We start from the raw sequence: 19,594 nt of genomic DNA, 5'->3' as shown, positions 1-19,594 counted from the left end.
CTCCGGGTCCTACGTGGAGGCACAGCCAGGTGGCTCTGTGCGCTGCCCCGTGCGCAGGCGCCGCCCCCACAGCTCCCATTGGCCACGGTTCCCGACCAATGGGAGCTGCGGCGCTGGCGCTTGGGTAGCACACAGAGACCCCTGGCTGCCCCTATGCCTGGGAGCTGGAGGGGGGGACATGTCACTGCTTCCAAGAGCCGCAGGGAGCCTGCCTTAGCCCTGTTGCACCACCGACTGGACTTTTAACGGCCCGGTCAGCAGTGCTGACTGGAGTCACCAGGGTCCCTTTTTGACCGGGCGTTCTGGTTGAAAACCGGACACCTAGGAACCCTACTCAACATGGGGAGGGGGCTCGTGGCTAAATTCCATACTTTCCCCCTATATAGTATGTAGGTCTACCACATTACTACAGCTTAAACTTGAAATCCTGTGGCAGAAGCTATACATTGTGAGAAGAAAGGAAATTTCTTTCTGAATGACAGTAAAAGGTTGCCCAGTTTCAAAATCACTCTGTGCAACCTAACCTTCTGCTGCTATCCTATGAACAGTACATATGTTGGGTGGTGGGACTGTGACATCAGAAGGAATTCAGTCAATCATCAAACTGTACACTTGACTTCAGTCTATATACTGGTCAAAAATGGCATAAAAGTCTTGGCTGATTTTTCTTAACAGTCCAATCTGCTCTGAAATGCTTTGATAATCTGCACAAACACTGGGTTTCAAATGATGACTCAGTTACTAAACTAAGAGTAGAACTTCTGCAGAAAAGGACCTGGGGATTACAGTGGATGAGAAGCTGGATATGAGTCAGCAGTGTGCCCTTGTTGCCAAGAAGGCCAATGGCATTCTGGGCTGTATTAGGCTTTGTCTTCACTACCCGCCGATCCGGCGGGTAGCAATCGGTCTATCGGGGATCGACTTACCGCGTCTAGTGAAGACGCGATAAAATCGATCCCTGATCGCTCTGCTGTCGACTCCGGAAATCCACCACGGCAAGAGGCGGCAGCGGAGTCGGCGGCAGCGGTCGACTTTCCCCCGTCCTCACAGCCAGGTAAGCCGACCTAAAATACGCAACTTCAGCTACGGTATTCACGTAGCTGAAGTTGCGTATCTTAGGTCGGACCCCCGCTGTAGTGTAGACCTAGCCTTAGTAGGAGCATTGCCAGTAGATCGAAGGAAGTGATTATTCCCCTGTATTCAGCACTGATTAGGCCACACCTGGAGTATTGCGTCCAGTTTTGTTCCCCCCACCACAGAAGGGATGTGGATAAATTGGAGAGAGTCCAGCGGAGGGCAAGGAAAATGATTAGGGGGCTGGGGCACATGACTTATGAGGAGAGGCTGAGGGAACTGGGGTTATTTAGTCTGCAGAAGAGAAGAGTGAGGGGGGATTTGATAGCAGCCTTCAACTACCTGAAGGGGGTTCCAAAGAGGATGGAGCTCGGCTGTTCTCAGTGGTGGCAGATGACAAAATAAGAAGCAATGGTCTCAAGTTGCAGTGCGGGAGGTCTAGGTTGGATATTAGGAAAAACTATTTCACTAGTAGGGTGGTGAAGCACTGGAATGGGTTACCTAGGGAGGTGGTGGAATCTCCATCCTTAGAGGTTTTAAGGCCCGGCTTGACAAAGCCCTGACTGGGATGATTTAGTTGGTGTTGGTCCTGCTTTGAGCAGGGGTTGGACTAGATGATCTCCTGAGGTCTCTTCCAACCCTAATATTCTATGATTCTATGAACTCTAGAAGTGGGTAGCTGCACAGGCAGAGACAAACTGAATAGTATATTTTACGAAAAGCAAGAGATGGGGAGGGGAGAACAACAGAGATACCTGATTAGCCACTTGAAGAATTATAAGGTTCTCTTTATATCTCAAAATGAATTTCAAACTTCACTCCTTCATTAGACATGGAACATAACTTTATGCTTAAGGGGAAAAGCTGGAAATCAGGACTTCTACATTCTAGTTCCAGCCTTGCCCTTAACTCACTGTGGAGCAAGAGGGAAATCACTTAACCTTTGAGTTCCTCTGTTTTCCCTTATCTAAAGTGGCAATAACAATATTTATCAACAGACGTATTGTGAGGCTTAATTAATTCATTTCACTTGTAAAATGCTACGAGATCTTTGAATAAAATACTCTGCAGAAGAGTATAGTATATTGTATTCCAAACAGAAAAATAAAACATCATTAAACTTGCAAAGTGAAAGCACTCAAGCGGCAGAAAAGCCATAGGTAAGGTCGCTCATGCAACTTAACACAGGACAGCATACAACATCGGAAGAAAATCCTTGCAAACTACATTTGCTGATAAGATTTGCCAAACACTGTGCAAATCAAAGCAGTTGCGCTTTGCACAGCTCTACTTATAACATGTTACTAGAGCCTGTGATATGGACCCTTTGCACAGCTGAAGCCTCAGTAAGGTGCTAAATACCTGCCCTGACAGCCGAGGAGGTGTAGAGCCAGTCTAGCCAATTCTAGACCACACCATGCAGGGACATGCCAGGTGTAGGAGGGTAGGGCCATAGAGCACTTCTATGGTGGACAGTCTCTTGAGGCAAAAGCCAATCAGAATAGAGTACAGCAGCCCTGAGACTACTCCACTCTACACCGGAACCAGGGCCATTGTAGACAAGGCCCCAGAATCAGGACGCTGCAGACACCTTTGTAGCTTCTCAGCTCAGCAATCTGCCTCTTCATCTTTTGAAAACAGTGTTTGACACAAAAAGTTAAAATAACATCTGTTTTAACAGTTCTTTTTGACAGTCCCTTCTTCAGTCTATTTGGAGTTTAGGCATATCAAAAGACAATTGCAAAAACAACCCTAGGTCCAACCATCAACTTCTGGCTGCTGAGGAATGGAATTCTCTCTCATCAAATTCTTGGCTTGTGGCTGAAGGCAGAGGAATGTACACTATATTGCGAGGAAGGAAAGAAGAAAGACTTAGGGTACGTCTATACTACCCGCCGGATCTGCGGGTAGTGTTCGATGTATCGGGGATCGATTTATCGCATCTTGTCTGGACGCGATAAATCGATCCGCTAATCGACGCTCTTACTCCACCTCGGCAGGAGGAGTAAGCGGAGTCGACGGGGGAGCTGCGCCAGTCAACTCGCCGCCGTGAGGACGGCCGGGTAAGTCGAACTAAGATACTTCGACTTCAGCTACGCGAATAGCATAGCTGAAGTTGCGTATCTTAGTTCGAACCCCCCTCTCACCTCCGCTAGTGTAGCCCAGGCCTTACTGGCTAATATCAGAGTCATTATTCGGATAGAGGGGCTAAATCCAGAAACTGACACCTAAGCAAACACCTTCAAGGGTTGTTAGAAGAAAATCTCAGACCCTCATTCCCTGGACTGATAGAAGCTTGAAAGCTACAGGGGCAGCACGTACTTCACACTGTTCTCATGTTATTGCCTCAAGGAGCAGTGATAACAGGCTTCAGAGGGAAATGTGTCCTCCTTGGACAGACGTGGTGTTAATGCTAAACGGGGCTAAATGGTAGGCAATGCAGAGGGATGAAAATGGAAGTGTTCTGGAGGATTACACACACACACACACACACACACACACACACACACACACACACACACACACCTCAAAACTTTGGAGTCTGAATACAAAGGTACTTTAAAAAATCTAAGTGATGTTTAGAAGCAATGCAGAGTTAGAGCATATTAACCATACACAAAGAATACAATTAACTTTATCAAATTCACAGCATAGTTAGATAATCTAAAAGCTGGGATGACCTGTATTTCTTTCCAAAATAGTTTCTCTCTGTCATAGAATCCTCCAAAATCTTGGTACTGCCGAAGTAGCTCAATCGGAGGCTGAGAACCATACCGATCCAATTTAGGCATGTTTAGATCATCCACAAAAATAACAACTCTTTTGTTTCCTGGTGCTCCTAAGAAATAAAAATATAAAAGGCAGACAAATCAGTGCTGGTCATTTCCACTTATGAAATAAAAATTCCAGGTACAAAAATAAAGCCTTAGGCTATTTACACTGAGCCGCGGTCTACACTACAAATTTGCGGCAGTATAACTGTGTCGCTCACACCCCTGACTTAGTTATACTGAGCGATGCGTGGTGTAGACAGCGCTATGTTGCCAGGAGGGCTTCTCCCCTCGACACAGCTACTGCCTCGCAGGGAGGTGGAATACCTACGCCAACGAGAGAAGCTCTCCCATTGGCATAGGTAGCGTCTTCAGTAAGTGCGACAGCAGCACAGCTGTACCAGGCACAACTTAAAAGTGCCGACTCTACAGCCACTTTTAGAGCACTAGCGTGAGCCCCACCAGCCCAAGTCTGTTGACCCGGGCTGGGAGACTTGCTCCAAAATGCTGAGAAGACATTATGGATGTGCCTTAGCAGCTCCACAGTTAAGGCTGCATTGAGTTTCCCACTTAAATTGTTTTGTGAATTCCTAAACTGCTCATAGAAATCATTCTTAAACATGGTCTATTTCAAGAAGGAGAACACACTTTCATTTTTCTAGGTACTTGTCACACTCTTTAGAGCCTTCTTTGTAGAACTTTGCAAGACATTAAATCACTCCTGTTGGAAATTTTTCCTTAACCGTTTTTTGGGGTCCCTAGAATGTAGCAATATCAAAAATACCAAATTTCAAACAGGACGTGAGCCTAAAAAAATGCCCAACACAGGGTAATTTATTGGGAAAACTCAAAATACAGTTATTGGGCTTCTTCATCACAAACCTGTTTAATATTTTGCCATGAAGACCAATGAAGCATTGCATCTTCATGGAGGATTTATTTCCCCACACATTGCCTCCACAGCTCACTGCCATGTTTCCCCCGGTTCCAAGGCTTCATCCCTTGGTAGCTCCTCACCCTAGATGCCACTGTGCCGTCCTTGCCCCGCAGACTGTCTTGAACATGAAAACATTCCACACTGGAAGTCCCAGGCTGACATACCAAACCAGATCCATTAGACCGGGTCTGCAGTCTGGTGATCCACAGGATACGGGCCAGATAGAGAATCTGTCCTTGTAGTGGAGCCACAAGCTCTGCTTCTGAGGCAGCATTGGCTACATGACTCCCATCCTCCCTGTCTACTGCCACCATGTCTTGACCCATATTACACATCATGGACATGATGGGGGTAGGGAAAGGGAGAGAGCTGCCGAGAAAGTTGCTTGAGAAGTAGAACCTGCAGTTCCACTAGGGAGCCAGCTCATCTCTCTGAAAAACCTTTTGCAGTTTGCCGGGGTGAATCTATCAGACTGACATTCCAACAGCCAAGGATTATCATGACAATTTAGTCACGGAGGTCACAGCAGTCACGGATTCTGTGACTTTACCGGACCTCCCTGACTTCTTCGGCTGTCAGGGGCTGAAGCCAGGGCTGGAGGCGGCACTGTGCACCCCTGCCCTGCAACTGGGGCTGGAACCAGGACCCTGCAGCCCCTGCCCTGCGGCAGGGGTTGTAGCCAGGCCCTGCGGCCCTGCCTCATGGCCTGGGCTGCAACAGGGGCCATGCACCCCCCTTGTGCCGTCCCAGGGCCGTGCACAGTCCCCTTCCCACCCCCCACCCTCCATCGGCTGTGGCCAGCTCCAGAGCCATGGCTGTGGCCCCCACTTCAAGCCTGAGTCCCGCGGCTTCCACCGGGGGCTGCAGCAGAGGCTGTGTGCCCCCCTCGCAGCTTCCCAGGGCCGTACACCCTCCTCCCCCCTGCTGCTGGGGCCGCGCACCCCTGTCCTGCAGCTGTGGTCATCTCCAGAGCGAGGGATGTGTGCCCCCCATGGCTCTACCCCCTGCCATGGCTGGGGGATCGGCCTGTCAGTCCGTCCCCCATCCACCCCATGGGACTCCATTCCTCCCCTCTACCTAGCCCTGTCCCCTGGTTATTTTAGTAAAGTCATGGACAGGTCATGGGCTCCATGAATTTTTGTTTATTTTGTTTATTGCCCGTGACCTGTCCATGACTTTACTAAAAATAACCGTGCCAAAATTGTAGCCTTAATTATCATAATTGTAGCCTTAATTATCATATTGCAGGGAAATTGGTGTGTGGGGCAAGGGGGTTCAGGATCAGGCCTGGGCACTCCCTAGCCTCTTCTGCACACTCATCCCAACTTCTCTATCTAGACCAGTTCCATGTCTCTCAATGCATGCCCAGCTCCCTAGTTCCATGGTCTCCTTCCTCCCCCTACTCCTCTAACTCTATTCTACACTGAAATAATTTTAATATTCATGTATTTTATTTACATTTAAGAATCCACAATGTACACATCATATTCCCCATAATCACACTCAAACACATAACCCGATCTCTGACCGCATACTTTTTCATGTTCATGTACAAATAATACATTGTAGATTTGGCAGTAAACATATGTATCTTAATCTATCCGAAGTTCAGATTTTGCATGTGAGTATAATTACAAAGAAGGGGATGTTTGCACTGTGGGTGGTTACATCTTAAAACTGAAAGGAAATTTGCTGCAGAGTGAAAGAGTCTATAATTGTGTTTAGTGAAAGAGTTTATAACTGTGAGGTTGGAAAAGGTGTGAACTGAGGTTGGTGTGGATGTTGTTGAAATACACTTGAGCAAACTTAACTCTGATAAAGGATGTTTTTAGTGTGGAAAATGTAAATATGGGGAGGTTTAGGTTGGATATTAGGAAAAACTTTTTCACTAGGAGGGTGGTGAAGCACTGGAATGGGTTACCTAGGGAGGTGGTAGAATCTCCTTCCTTAGAGGTTTTTAAGGTCAGGCTTGACAAAGCCCTGGCTGGGATGATTTAGTTGGGAATTGGTCCTGCTTTGAGCAGGGGTTTGGACTAGATGACCTCCTGAGGTCCCTTCCAACCCTGATATTCTATGATCATTCAAGAATCCCCTCATAAATCATTATATATGACAACTTTTCACACTACTTAATATTATAATAGCTGTTAACAGATTTTAAAGCTTTTGTACTTCAATACTGCCCTCGAGACTGCAAGAACTACATCGTTTAATGATAGAACTGAAGCTTTACTTGTATTCCAATATAACAATAAGTTTTCCTTGAAGTTAGCCCTCAGAAACATCATACTTTGAACTAAAATACCATACACACATTTTTACATTACTGCAATTAAGATAAGCAAATAGATAATTAAAAATCATTACCTAAAATATTTTTTCTTTTCTTTTCTAATTTGGACTCGATAATCTCTTGTGTTCTAGCAGATGACGTCTGAGCAGAGAAGTTTAGGTAAACAGGAACATAGCCTGCTTCTTCTTGTATTCGGTTTAGCAATCCCCTTGCAACTACAGACTTTAATTACAAAAAATAAGTAATAGTAACTTCATTATACACAAAGTTGCATACACACACACTCTTTATGGTTCTATTATGCAATCACTTTGGTAAATTGCACAGTCCTACAACAAATAATATAATGAAATTAATCAAATGAGTAGAACAGTGGGCCAGATCCTATGTCCACTCTCAGCCTCCCCTTTAGCTCCATAGTGAGTACTCCTGAAATCCTTGAGCTATGGGAGTACAGGAGCCATTGCTCTGTCCTACACTGTTTATATATACACACACACACACACACACAGATACCTATCTCATACAACTGGAAGAGAGCCTGAAAGGTCATTGAGTCCAGCCCCCTGCCTTCACTAGCAGGACTGAGTACTGATTTTGCCCCAGATCCCTAAGTGATCCCCCTCAAGGATTGAACTCACAACCTTGGGTTTAGCAGGCCAATGCTCAAACCACTGAGCTATCCCTCCCCCCTGCCTGGCTGTTGCTTAGGCACAAAGGAATCACCATACTAGATTGGACCAGGCTCCATCATCCCTCTACTTTAGTATCCCATCTCTGACGGTGGTCAGTACTAGCTGCTTCAGGGAAAGTATGTGCTGCAGTATGCAGTTATATGATAACTTGCCTGCAGGTAAAGTTTCCCTCTAACTCTCAATAGTTAGAGTTTAGCTTTTATTTTTATTAGTTTCCATTTCCCCTTCTTGTGGATCCTAACATCGTGTTTGCTTTTCTGACTGCTACTGCACACTGAGCAGAGCTCTTCATTGAGCTGTATGCAATGATGCCAAGGCCCCAACCTAAACTGTTTGTTAATTTAGAAGCCAGCAAGGTGTAGAGGTAGTTCAAATTATTCCCTCCACTGAGCATTATTTTGCATTTGTCAACACTGAATTTCATCTGCCATCATGTCGCCTATTCACTGAGCTGGGTCAGGTCCCATGAAGTTCCTTAGTCTTCTCTAGTTCTGACTAATCTAAATAATTCTGCATCACCTGCAAAGCTGGACACCTAACTTTTCACCAGGTATTAAACACCACAGGACCTAATATGGAACCTTGAAGCACCCTGATGTTAACCCTTTGCTATGACAAAAATTGCCCATTTATTTCCACTCTTTGGTCTCTGTCTCGTAGCAAGTTTCTGATCCATGACAATACTTCGACTCTCAAACCCTGACTGCTTATTTTCTTTAGCAACTTCTTCTGTGGGACTTAGTCAAAGACCAAATAAATTATGCCAACTAGTTCTCCTTTATCCACTGTTTTTTGGCACTTTCGGAGAATTCTAGCAGATAAGTGAGACTCAATTTTCCTTTGCAGAAACCTTGCTGATTAGACACTATCATATTATGATTTCCTAAATATGTCATAATTCTGTTTGTAATTACTGTTTTAAACAATGTACCAGATATAAAAGTAAAGGTTAGTGGTCTGCGGTTCCCTGGATCATCCCAAGCACCTTTTAAAAAATATAGATACAACAGTTGCTACCCTCCAATCATCCAGCACGGCAGCAGATTTTAATGGGACATTTCATATTTTAGCTAGCTGCTCAGCCAGTTTTTTCTTAAATTTCTTCAGAACTCTTGTGTAAAAACCACCTGGACCAGGTGACTTTTTGCTTTTTAATGTATCTGTTTGTTCCAGCCCCTTTTCTTTAGATTTCTGAATCTTTAATAGTGCATTATCAGTGTTACCGGAAAAGAGTAGTTCTGGGATCGGTATCTCCCCAACATCTTCTGTGGTGAAGACTGATAGTAAAGCAATCACTTAGCTTCTGCATCTTAGGAATCCACCCACCAACCAGCTGCCCAACCACCTCTCCCCCTAACCTCAGGAATCCCCAAACCCGTATCCCAGTTGTCCCTTTCCCTCAGAAGTGCCCCTGCCCACATCCCCAAATGCAATCCCCTAACAGCTCTGTCTTAATTAATACTAAATGTAATTCCTTTGATTGGCTGAGTGAAGGTAGGCCCTACACTCAACTCGGTGCTCTTTCTCTGTCTGTCTGTAATGCCACAACTTTTGAAAACCACTTCAGATCAATTCTAGAACTTCAGGGAAGATTCTAGGCATCAACAGGCAGGGCCCTACTGATTTTGGTGAAATGCCTGATTTCCACTAAAATCACCATTTGGCCCATCAGGCAGAGACCTCAGAGAGGCCTGGATACAGGGGTGCAGATAGTGATCTTACAGAGGCCTGTGGGAAGGGAGCAGTGGATACAGGGGTAAGGCAGCCACCTCAAGGTTAGGGTGAGAGTGAGGGCAGATTCCTCTCCCCACTCTGGTCACCCCACCCTGACCACCCAGCCGGACCTCTTGCTCCTGCTCCTGGCAGGCTCTCCCCAACTGGGCCTCTTGCACCCCACCCCCACTCTGGTCAGACCCCTACTGATTTGGGGGATAACCGGACAATCTGAAAACTGGAAAAGTTTGATTTTAGTGGACACCAGAATTTTCCAATTTTCACCCAACTCAGTGGGCTCGGACCAGGGTTGGGGGTGAGGGGAGAGAGTTGAGGGATCCTGCTGGAGTGGGGGTGGGGGTCTGGCAGGGTGTACAGGTTGGATTTTAGGTTGGATATTAGGAAAAACTTTTTCACTAGGAGGGTGGTGAAGCACTGGAATGGGTTACCTAGGGAGGTGGTGGAATCTCCTTCCTTAGAGGTTTTTAAGGTCAGGCTTGACAAAGCCCTGGCTGGGATGATTTAGTTGGGATTAGGTCCTGCTTTGAGCAGGGGGTTGGACTAGATGACCTCCTGAGGTCCCTTCCAACCCTGATATTCTATGATTCTACAGCTCATAAGCAACCAAGTGTGTGACTCTCCAGTGTTAATCAAGTGACCCTACTGCTATCCAAAGGATTCTTACCTTGCCGACCCCAGTAATTCCTGTGAGCAATACAGAATGTCTGACGGCTAACAATTTTTCCATCAGGTAGCCATAACGCACAGTGTCCGTGGTTGGAACAAGCATTTCAAAAAATGGCACTTCTCTGCTGTACTTGAATGTAGGTATAATCCTCTCCCAGAGATCCAGTCGCCTACTATCAAAATCCATGTAAACACTCCACAGATCTCCAGAAGTTGGAAGCTAGAAGGACAAAATAATCCTAAACAGTACTTCATAATACTAATAATAAAAAGATTATATCTTAAAATTCAAATGTCTTTACATCTCTGCATTCTGCAGTGACATGTAGTAAACCGGTAAATGAATTTCCATCTTTTCCATGCTGTTCTCTATTCGGCTATTGCCCAAACTGAATGCAGAATCTTATATTTAAATATTTTAGTAATTCTTTATAATGAATAGCATGCAGGCACCATGCCCATCTGATTCCATACAAAAATGGCACCAAACTGAAGAGTATTTGATTGATTGAATGACTAAGTATTAAAGGCAGCCTTACTTGCTGGATCACTGGCATTGAGGACTGCCCCACCTTTGTGAAGATATCTGTGGAGGAGTGTCAGCTGATGGGGGTGCTGCAGAGAGGCCAACAAACCACCCACACTCTGAACCCCTTCCTTCAGCAGAGCAAAGTTCCATGAACTGGCATCAATCTGGCAGAGCTCCTCTTCTGTGGCTCCTGAGAAGATCTCCTTACAGCTGAAGCACCATCTCACCATCTGCTTCCCCAGCTCCACCATTTTGGGTAGTGTTGAAATGTAGGCAAGGAGCTAGCCCCAGTGGGCCCATTCCCAGAAAAATCCTGTGTTTTGTTTGTTTTCAAATCTCCTCCAATGACGGAATGAGAAGGGAACTGCTCAACAATGACCCCAAAGTGGCTTTGAAATCATTTGGAAAGGGATTGCTTGGGGGATGACCAAACCCTGGAGACTTCATGGAGAAGTCTAAGGGCATGTCAACATAGGGACATTCAGAAAAGTTAAGGTGAATCAACTAAAGCTGTGGAGTCAATGCATATAAGTTAAAGCATGTTAACCCCTCTCCCTGTATGGTTGCTCTCATTCAGAAGCAAAATGGCCTTAGTTGGGAGAATTAAGTTAGAGTGAACTAAACCACTTTACTCCTGAACGAGAGCCTCCACGTGGAGGTTAACACACTTGAATTTATGAACATTCACTTCACATCTTTAGTTGATTCGCCTTAACTTTCCTTAATATCCCCAGACAGACAAGCCCTAAATTGCTTCCTGCATATCCTGGAGAAGAGGTAAACCCCAAGTGTCTTGGACTAGGGGAGAGATCAGGATCCAGAAAAATACACTGTATCTCATGGATGTCACCACTTCTAGAGTGGAAGGGGCAGCTGTCTAACAAAACAGAAACAAGAAAAATGAAGCTGCCGGAGGAATTTAGGACATTATGATTAATGATTCTCCATTGCCATGCACCTTGGGCTCCATTCACAAAAGAACTTAGGCACTTAGGTGCCACCTTAAGTGCCTAACTGCCAGGATCAGGCCCCAGTGGGATTCACAAAGCCCCTGCTCAGCTGTCCCTGAACCCTCCAGAACCTAAATTTTTGAAGTAAAAGTTCCCTAGGCACCTATGTTTCTGTGGTCGCCCCATCTCAAAAAAGATATATTGGAATTGGAAAAGGTTCAGAAAAGGGCAACAAAAATGATTAGGGGTATGGAACAGCTTCTGTATGAGGAGATATTAATAAGATTGGGACTTTTCAGCTTGGAAAATAGACGACTAAGGGGGGATACGATAGAGGTCTATAAAATCATGACTGGTGTGGAGAAAGTAAATAAGGAGTGTTATTTACTCCTTCTCATAACACAAGAACTAGGGGTCACCAAATGAAATTAATAGGCATCAGGTTTAAAACAAACAAAAGGAAGTATTTCTTCACTCAACGCACAGTCAACCTGTGGAACTCTCTGCCAGAGTATGTTGTGAAGGCAAAGACTATAAGAGGGTTCAAAAAATAACTAGATAAGTTCAGGGAAGATAGCCATTGATGGACCTATTAGCCAGGATGGGCAAGGATGGTGTCCCTAGCCTCTGTTTGCCAGAAACTGGGAATGGGCGACAGGGGATGGATCACTTGATGATCACCTGTTCTGTTCATTCCCTCTGGGGTACCTGGCATTAGCCACTGTTGGAAGACATGATACTGGGCTAGATGAACCATTGGTCTGACCCAGTATGGCCGTTCTTATGTTCTTATGAGCATACGCACTGCAGCCCCATGCCAGGTGTCCAGACACGTAAGTCCCCAGAGCAAGAAACAGGGGAAGATAGGTGTTCCTCCATCTAATTTGCCTGCATGGCCCAATCCAGTAAGTGTGCTCAGACCTTGCCTACCAGATCGGGCTCCTATCAGGAAGCATACACAAGGCAGGAGGGGTGGGAGTGGGGAGGAGGATGACCTCCCACATAACCTTTAGTCCAGTGGTTAGGGTACTCACCTGGGATGTGGGAGACCCCCATTCTGCCTGAAGGGAGAAGGGATTTGAACGGGGCTCTGCCAACTCTCAGGTGAGTGCCCTAGCCACTGAGCTAGGGGGTATTCTGAGGTGAGGCTCCCTCAGTCTCTTTTGTTCAAGCTGCCCCACTGTGAAAACCAATGAAAGAATCCTTCCCCCCCCCCCTTTTCTCCCCCACCACCGGCCTCTTGCTAAAACCACGTAGGCCCCTAACGCCAAGAGAGGGTTGTCAGCCGAGAAGCCCCAACAAAGTGAGGCACCTCCCTGCAGCATGGACATAGGCATCTATCGCAGAGAAAGTGGCAGGGCTTAGCACACACCTCTCAGCTTGGCCTCTTCCACTGGCTGGTTTAGGCAAGGAGCCGCCTAGCTCGCTGGCTTTAGTGAATCCCACGGAGAGGCGCCTCTCTCTTCCCATTCATTGCATAGGGAGCCTAGGTGCCGAACTCAGGCTTTGTGAATCCCAGTTACCAGGGTGACACTCAACATCACCACGCCGACGTTTCTTTGCCAATCTAGCCCTCCTGTCATGATTTACACCTGTATAGTGTGAGTGCAAAGCAGGTGTGAAATGCTACCTTTGTCCTCACTTTGCATCAGTGTAAATGACTACACAAAGTACAAAGCAATGAAGAATCAGGCCCTGGGTCTTTAAAAAAAGTACCACAGCATCTTTAATGACCACAAATGGTTAGGACTTAGGGCTGGTCCACACTAACCCCCCAGTTCGAACTAAGATACGCAACTTCAGCTACGTGAATAACGTAGCTGAAGTCGAAGTACCTTAGTTCGAACTACAAGGTACTTACCGCGGGTCCACACGCGGCAGGCAGGCTCCCCCGTCGACTCCGCGTACTCCTCTCGCGGAGCAGGAGTACCGGTGTCGACGGCGAGCACTTCCGGGATCGATTTATCGCGTCTAGACAAGACGTGATAAATCGATCCCCGAAGATCGATTGCTTGCCGCCGAACCCGGAGGTAAGTATAGACGTACCCTTAGGTTTAAGAAGGAAAGATCCTTTCTGCTACCTCCGCTTGTTACATTATCCCCCTGCCTCCTTATGTATAGAAGCTACTGTAAATGCCGTGAGTCAACTTGTTTCTTTACCTTGGCTTCAGGATTGTCCTCGAACTGTTGTCTCACAAACGTATCAAAAATATCCCAGTAGTTTTCCGTTAAATTTCCACCCAGTGACCATAAATAGCAGAAAACAAAAGTCTGGCAGACTATGGTGTTTAATTTTGATTGGTCCTATAAAGAAGAAAGATAGTTAATCCATATATTTTGTACATTACTTTTCATTACATCAGTGTCTTAAAAAAAGTCCTGCTGTCATGAAAGCTGAATTAGTATTCAATAACAACAATACTCGTGGAGAGTAAGCTCTGCATGTTCTCAATCCAAGGGCCAATAGAGTTTTACAATGTTCAATTTATGAGCCCGCCTGGTCATTCCGAATAACACACTTCACAAGTCTACAAACTGAGCTCTGTGCAGCTGAGGTAGGAGACCAGCAGGCACGGGGAAGGGGTGCAGGGGCCTAGGGCCACAGGGGGCACAAGGAGAGGGTACAGGGGACTAGGGCCACAGGGAGAGAGGTATTTTGATAGTATTTTATTTTAAAATGTATTTTTAAATGCAAATTCCAATTTACTCAAGTTAAAACTACTTTTCAACATGGTCTAAAACAGGGGTCTCAAACTCAATTTACTTTAGGCCAGTGCCAGTCCTCAAATGCTCCCAGTGGGCCAATAATGTCACTCATGCCACCCAGAACCCATCCCCCAAAACTCTGCCCCCCACCTGCCTGAGGCTCTGGGAGGGAGTTTGAGTGGGAGAGGAGGTCTGGGGTAGGAGATTGGGGTGCAGGCTCTGGGATGGAGTTTGGGTGCTGAGTGCAGGCTCTGGGTGGGAGGAGGGAGGAGGGGTGCCAGCTCTGGGAGGGAGTTTGGGGGCAGGAAGGGGTGTGTGGGAAGGGGGAGGGGGGACAGGCTCTGGGAGGGAGTTTGGGGGCTGGGGTGTGGGTGTGTGTGGGTGCAGGCTCTGGGAGGGAGTTTGGGGGCAGGGTGTGTGTGGGGGGAGGGGGTGCAGGCTCTGGGAGGGAGTTTGGGGGCAGGACGGGGGTGTGGGAAGGGGGTGGGGATGTAGGCTCTGGGAGGGGGTCGGGGGGTGCGGTGCTTACCTGGGGCTCCAAGGCGGGGTGGGCTGCGGGGCCTCCGCGCGCTGCTGCCCCCAGGCACCACCCCCATAGCTTCCTATTGGCCGCAGGGGCGCTCGGGGTGGGGGCAGCACGCGGAGGCACAGCCCTGCCCCGCCCTGGGGCCGCAGGGAGAGGCCAGCAGACACGTGGAGCGAACAGGCAGACACTGCTCAGCTCCGCTGCGCTGCCGGGGCCCCGAGCCATTGTAAGTCGCCTGGGGGTGGGGAGCGCCCGAGGGCGGCAGGTGGGGCCAAGGGAGAGACCAGGCCCCAAAACTGCTGACGACCTGTGGGCCACGTTGGGAAGGTTCGCGGGCCGCAGATGGCCCGCAGGCCAGGAGTTTGAGACCCCTGGTCTAAAAGCTAACATCCCACTGAACAGAAAGGTACCAGTGCTCTTCTAAACAAAGAAACTATCATTTCTGAATATCAGTCAGTTCAGATCATTAATAGATTTCATGATTTCAAATCAAACAACATAAGCTACAAAACAAAAAAGTTATTTAACATAAAATGTGATTATTCCACATTTAAATTTTATATAAGAATTGTAAGTAAGTGTTTCCTACATATCTTGAGTGTATTATATATTAGTATGTTAAATACTTATACCATTTTAAGATCAGGGCCTCCTTTTCCAAACAGCAAAGACTCCAGTAAACAACAAAGCGTAGTAACTTTACTGATGTCCACTTGTGGAATAGCTTGTGAGCACTTTTTATTGACAAACTTTAGACCATCATCAACATAGCGACAAAACAGATCAAACAAATGCTGTTTTGCTTCCTCATTTAACTAAAATGAAAACAATATTTTTATGAATAAATGTTTAAAAAATTGTTTTGAACAAAGCACACATCATAACAACAAACTGTACAGCATCCTTGACATCCAGAATATACTGATAAATTTTGTGCACATGCACACACAACACATTTTTATATATTATAGATACACAAATGAAGGATTATGCTGACAGGCCTGTTCCTGCAATCCTGACTCATGTGAGTAATCCTTATTCGCATGACTTATTCCACTGAAGACAAATAATAATCTGGACTGTTTCATGAAGTGGAAAAACACTTAGATGCATGTTCTGCATATTTTTATATATATTGTACATTTAGATTCCTACTTTATTACAGCTAATTATAATTACTGGTTTACTAAAATGTTACTATTAATAATAATTGTGTTTAATTAATTAAAATAAATAAATAAAAATATAAATCCTTAATATTTATTAAATATCTGTTGCTAACAAATTCTTTCAGGGGGAGATTTGAAAGTGTGACATCAGTACGAAAACTAACTTTTCTGACACCTACTTTATTTGGAAGACCTGCCATCCAAGTCTGTACATATGGGACCCACTTCAGTTCATCGGGGTCAATGTATACCATTCCACATCGGCTAACTGTTGCAGGTGAGGCAACCTTCAGATCTTGTACCTGAAGTGTATGGATATTGCATGTAAAACATTATACCATATATTTCAAATGCACATAACAGAGAAGGTATATTTCCAATTCCCTTCACCCTGAGTTAACTTGTGGACAGGCATTCAAGTATGAACCGTAATCTACCACCTTATTCTGTGGTCATTTTTATTCCCCATTAGCTTCTTGATCTCCACCTTCCGTCTGCAATTTCCTCCTTCCGATCAGAAGACAAAAATACATAACTGGTAAAGGAATTTCTCTTTTTTTTTTGGCATACTGATTCATCACTATCCACCAGTGTGTAAATTATTATCATATTCACACAGGGAACACCTTTACTTACCAGTTACACCAAAAAACAAATTAGTTAAGCATCAATAAATAGGTCTGCTAGTGAAATGTTTTGGAAACCATGGAAAAATTGTGTCAACAATTTAATATAGCAACTAAATCAAGTTTTTGATATGATAAATCATGAGAGCACTCATAACTACATTTTAATTTATTCTTTACACAAGAGAGCTTTTCTAGAACAGTTAGAAACGTGAACACCTCACAAATCCTTGGCCACGCTGGAGAGAAAGCTAATGCACAATTTCTTGAATACTTACAGGTCACTCTTGGCTTGGAGAATTCACTGTTTCCAGAACTTTAGCGGATGTTATTTCTATTTAATCATAGCTATAAGAGTCCTTGAACACTTTGAGCATGGCTAGGCTCCCAATGCAATACTCATCATTAATAATTAGTATTTTCCCAGTTACATCAGCCAGATCACCATGTCAGTGATCATATTCAACCACCAAAATGCATGCATTTTCAACAGTAATGAGGCTTTTCCAGTTTGATTAACTTTGGTTAGTCGTTTTCATGGCTGTCTGAATAGCTGCAGCAGCATACGTATCATCCAACTAAATACTGTTTCCAATGGAGTACAGTAGGAATGAATCTGGCCTAAAATATCTAGACCGGCTAAATGATACCTAAGTGGAATGTAAGAACCAGACAGTTTAAACATAAAGGAGGGAAAAGAATTGCTTAGAGTGGCACAATGTTGAGGGTAATCAGGGAATGAGGTGAAACTTAATCCTGACAGGGTATCAGAAAAAAAAATTCCAAACAGTGAAATCTGCTAGGAATCTTTCTAGCTCTCTTTTTATGATCTATGAATGATATTATTATCTCAGAAAGGCAACTTAGTTTCTGAGTAAAAATAAGATTGTGTGAGCAGGTGACCAGGAGAGATAAAATGAGATAACAGGAGTTACTCAGATCTAGTATTAGCTTCTAGGTAACTACTTGATGTCAAAGACTGCTCGGCTTTGACCCTGAATTGCTAACATGTGAAAGGGAAGTCATTCTGGAGAAATCCCCATTCTCATCTTCCATAGAGAGAAAAATAGAGACTGACCAGGACAAAAATTACAAACAAACAGATATGGCTAGATTGTCGGACTCAATGGATAGTGATCAATGGCTCAATGTCTAGTTGGCAGCCGGTATCAAGCAGAATGCCCCAGGGTCGGTCCTGGGGCTGGTTTTGTTCAACATCTTCATTAATGGAGGATGGGCTGGATTACACCCTCAGCAAGTTCGCAGATGACACTAAGCTGGTGGGAGCGGTAGATACACTGGAGGGTAGGGATAGGGGCCAGAGTGACCTAGACAAATCGGAGGACTGGGCCAAAAGAAATCTGATGAGGTTCAATAAGGACAAGTGCAGAGTCCTTGTCCTTATTGGAAGATGGAAGAATCCCATGCACTGCTACTGGCTAAGCGGCAGTTCTGCAGAAAAGGACCTGGAGATTACAGTGAATGAGAAGCTGGATATGAGTCAACAGCATGCCCTTGTTGCCAAGAAAGCTAATGGCATATTGGGCTGCATTAGTAGGAGCATTGCCAGCAGATCAAGGGAAGTGATTATTCCCCTCTATTCAGCACTGATGAGGCCACATCTGGAGTATTGCATCCAATTTTGGCCGCCCCCACTACAGAAAGGATGTGGACAAATTGGAGAGAGTCCAGTGGAGGGCAACGAAAATGATCAGGGGACTGGGGCACATGACTTACGAGAAGAGGTTGAGGGAACTGGGCTTGTTTAGTCTGAAGAAGAGAAGCGTGAGGGTGGGATTTGATAGCAGCCTTCAACTACCTGAAGGAGGGTTCCAAAGAGGACAGAGCTAGGCTGTTCTCAGTGTTGGCAGATGACAGAACAAGGAGCAATGGTTTCAAGTTGCAGTAGGGGAGGTCTAGGTTGGATATTAGGAAAAACTATTTCACTAGGAGGGTGGTGAAGCATTGGAATGGGTTACCTAGGGAGGTGGTGGAATCTCCATCCTTAGAGGTTTTTAAGACCTGGTTTGACAAAGCCCTGGCTGGGATGATTTAGTTAGGGCTGGTCCTGCTTTGAGCAGGCGGTTGGACTAGATGACCTCCTGAGGTCTCTTCCAACCTAATCGTCTATGATTCTATGATAAATTCAGCTGCAGATCAATATCTTATCAATATAACAATATAGTCCGTAAATTAAGCAAAGCAAACCAGAAATATCATAATGAATATTAAAATCCAAGAAATTACAGTACCTCAAACACCATATGGATGGAGGGTGTGAGTTTGATTCTTTCACTGTTTGCCAAGCAAAGCATCTTATTATCATCCAAAACAGTGTTCAAGTTTTCAATCCACAGTGCATCCACTGGCCCGTCACTGATGATCCACTTGTGATCTTCAGTGGTGTCATTAACAGCTGCTCGAACACTAAGACCCATCAAGCCATCTTTCCACTCGAGAGTTAAATTATTAACTTCACCATACAATTCACCCATTGTAATTGATTTGGGGTTCAGAATATAGGTTTTGACAGGCTGGTAAAAAGGGTTTTCCTCACCAGCCTCATGTAAAACTCCTAACGTCTGTGCCAGAATTTGGTAAACTGTAGTTTTTCCACCTCCTGTTGGCCCAACAAGCATAACACCATGCCTTACTAACATGGTTTCATAGAGCTGTATGACTTTATGAACCATGCTTGCTTCAGGCTGCAATCCTTTTGAAAGCATGACATCTATAATTGTTGATTGTAGTATCCCATAGTCATGTTCTGGGATTATGACTCCTGGGAAAAGATCAGAAATAATCCCACTGTCGGAGACAAAAAGAAAAAAAACAACCGTTTCGTTTTGTTAATTACATTAAACTAATTCAAAATTACATGGATTATAAATTTTAAAACATCCATTTCATACTGAAGC

General features: G+C 45.1%; 1 protein-coding gene across 1 annotated transcript in view; it reads right to left on the bottom strand.

Moving 5' to 3' along the window:
* The window catches only part of DNAH6 (dynein axonemal heavy chain 6), a 180,585-nt gene that overhangs the window by 100,285 nt on the left and 60,706 nt on the right, over nucleotides 1-19,594 (bottom strand). The window contains exons 33-39 of the mRNA XM_065405933.1: nucleotides 18,929-19,484; nucleotides 16,230-16,352; nucleotides 15,514-15,696; nucleotides 13,810-13,953; nucleotides 10,169-10,390; nucleotides 7,150-7,297; nucleotides 3,756-3,913 (exon numbers count right to left, since the gene is read on the bottom strand). Of these exons, the coding sequence (XP_065262005.1) occupies nucleotides 3,756-3,913; nucleotides 7,150-7,297; nucleotides 10,169-10,390; nucleotides 13,810-13,953; nucleotides 15,514-15,696; nucleotides 16,230-16,352; nucleotides 18,929-19,484 (1,534 nt within the window). The remainder of the gene's footprint in view (nucleotides 1-3,755; nucleotides 3,914-7,149; nucleotides 7,298-10,168; nucleotides 10,391-13,809; nucleotides 13,954-15,513; nucleotides 15,697-16,229; nucleotides 16,353-18,928; nucleotides 19,485-19,594) is intronic.

Source organism: Emys orbicularis, chromosome 6 (assembly GCF_028017835.1).
Source record: "Emys orbicularis isolate rEmyOrb1 chromosome 6, rEmyOrb1.hap1, whole genome shotgun sequence".
NCBI lineage: Eukaryota > Metazoa > Chordata > Testudines > Emydidae > Emys > Emys orbicularis.
Note: the sequence above shows the minus strand (reverse complement) of the source record. Positions and strands in the feature narration are given on the sequence as shown.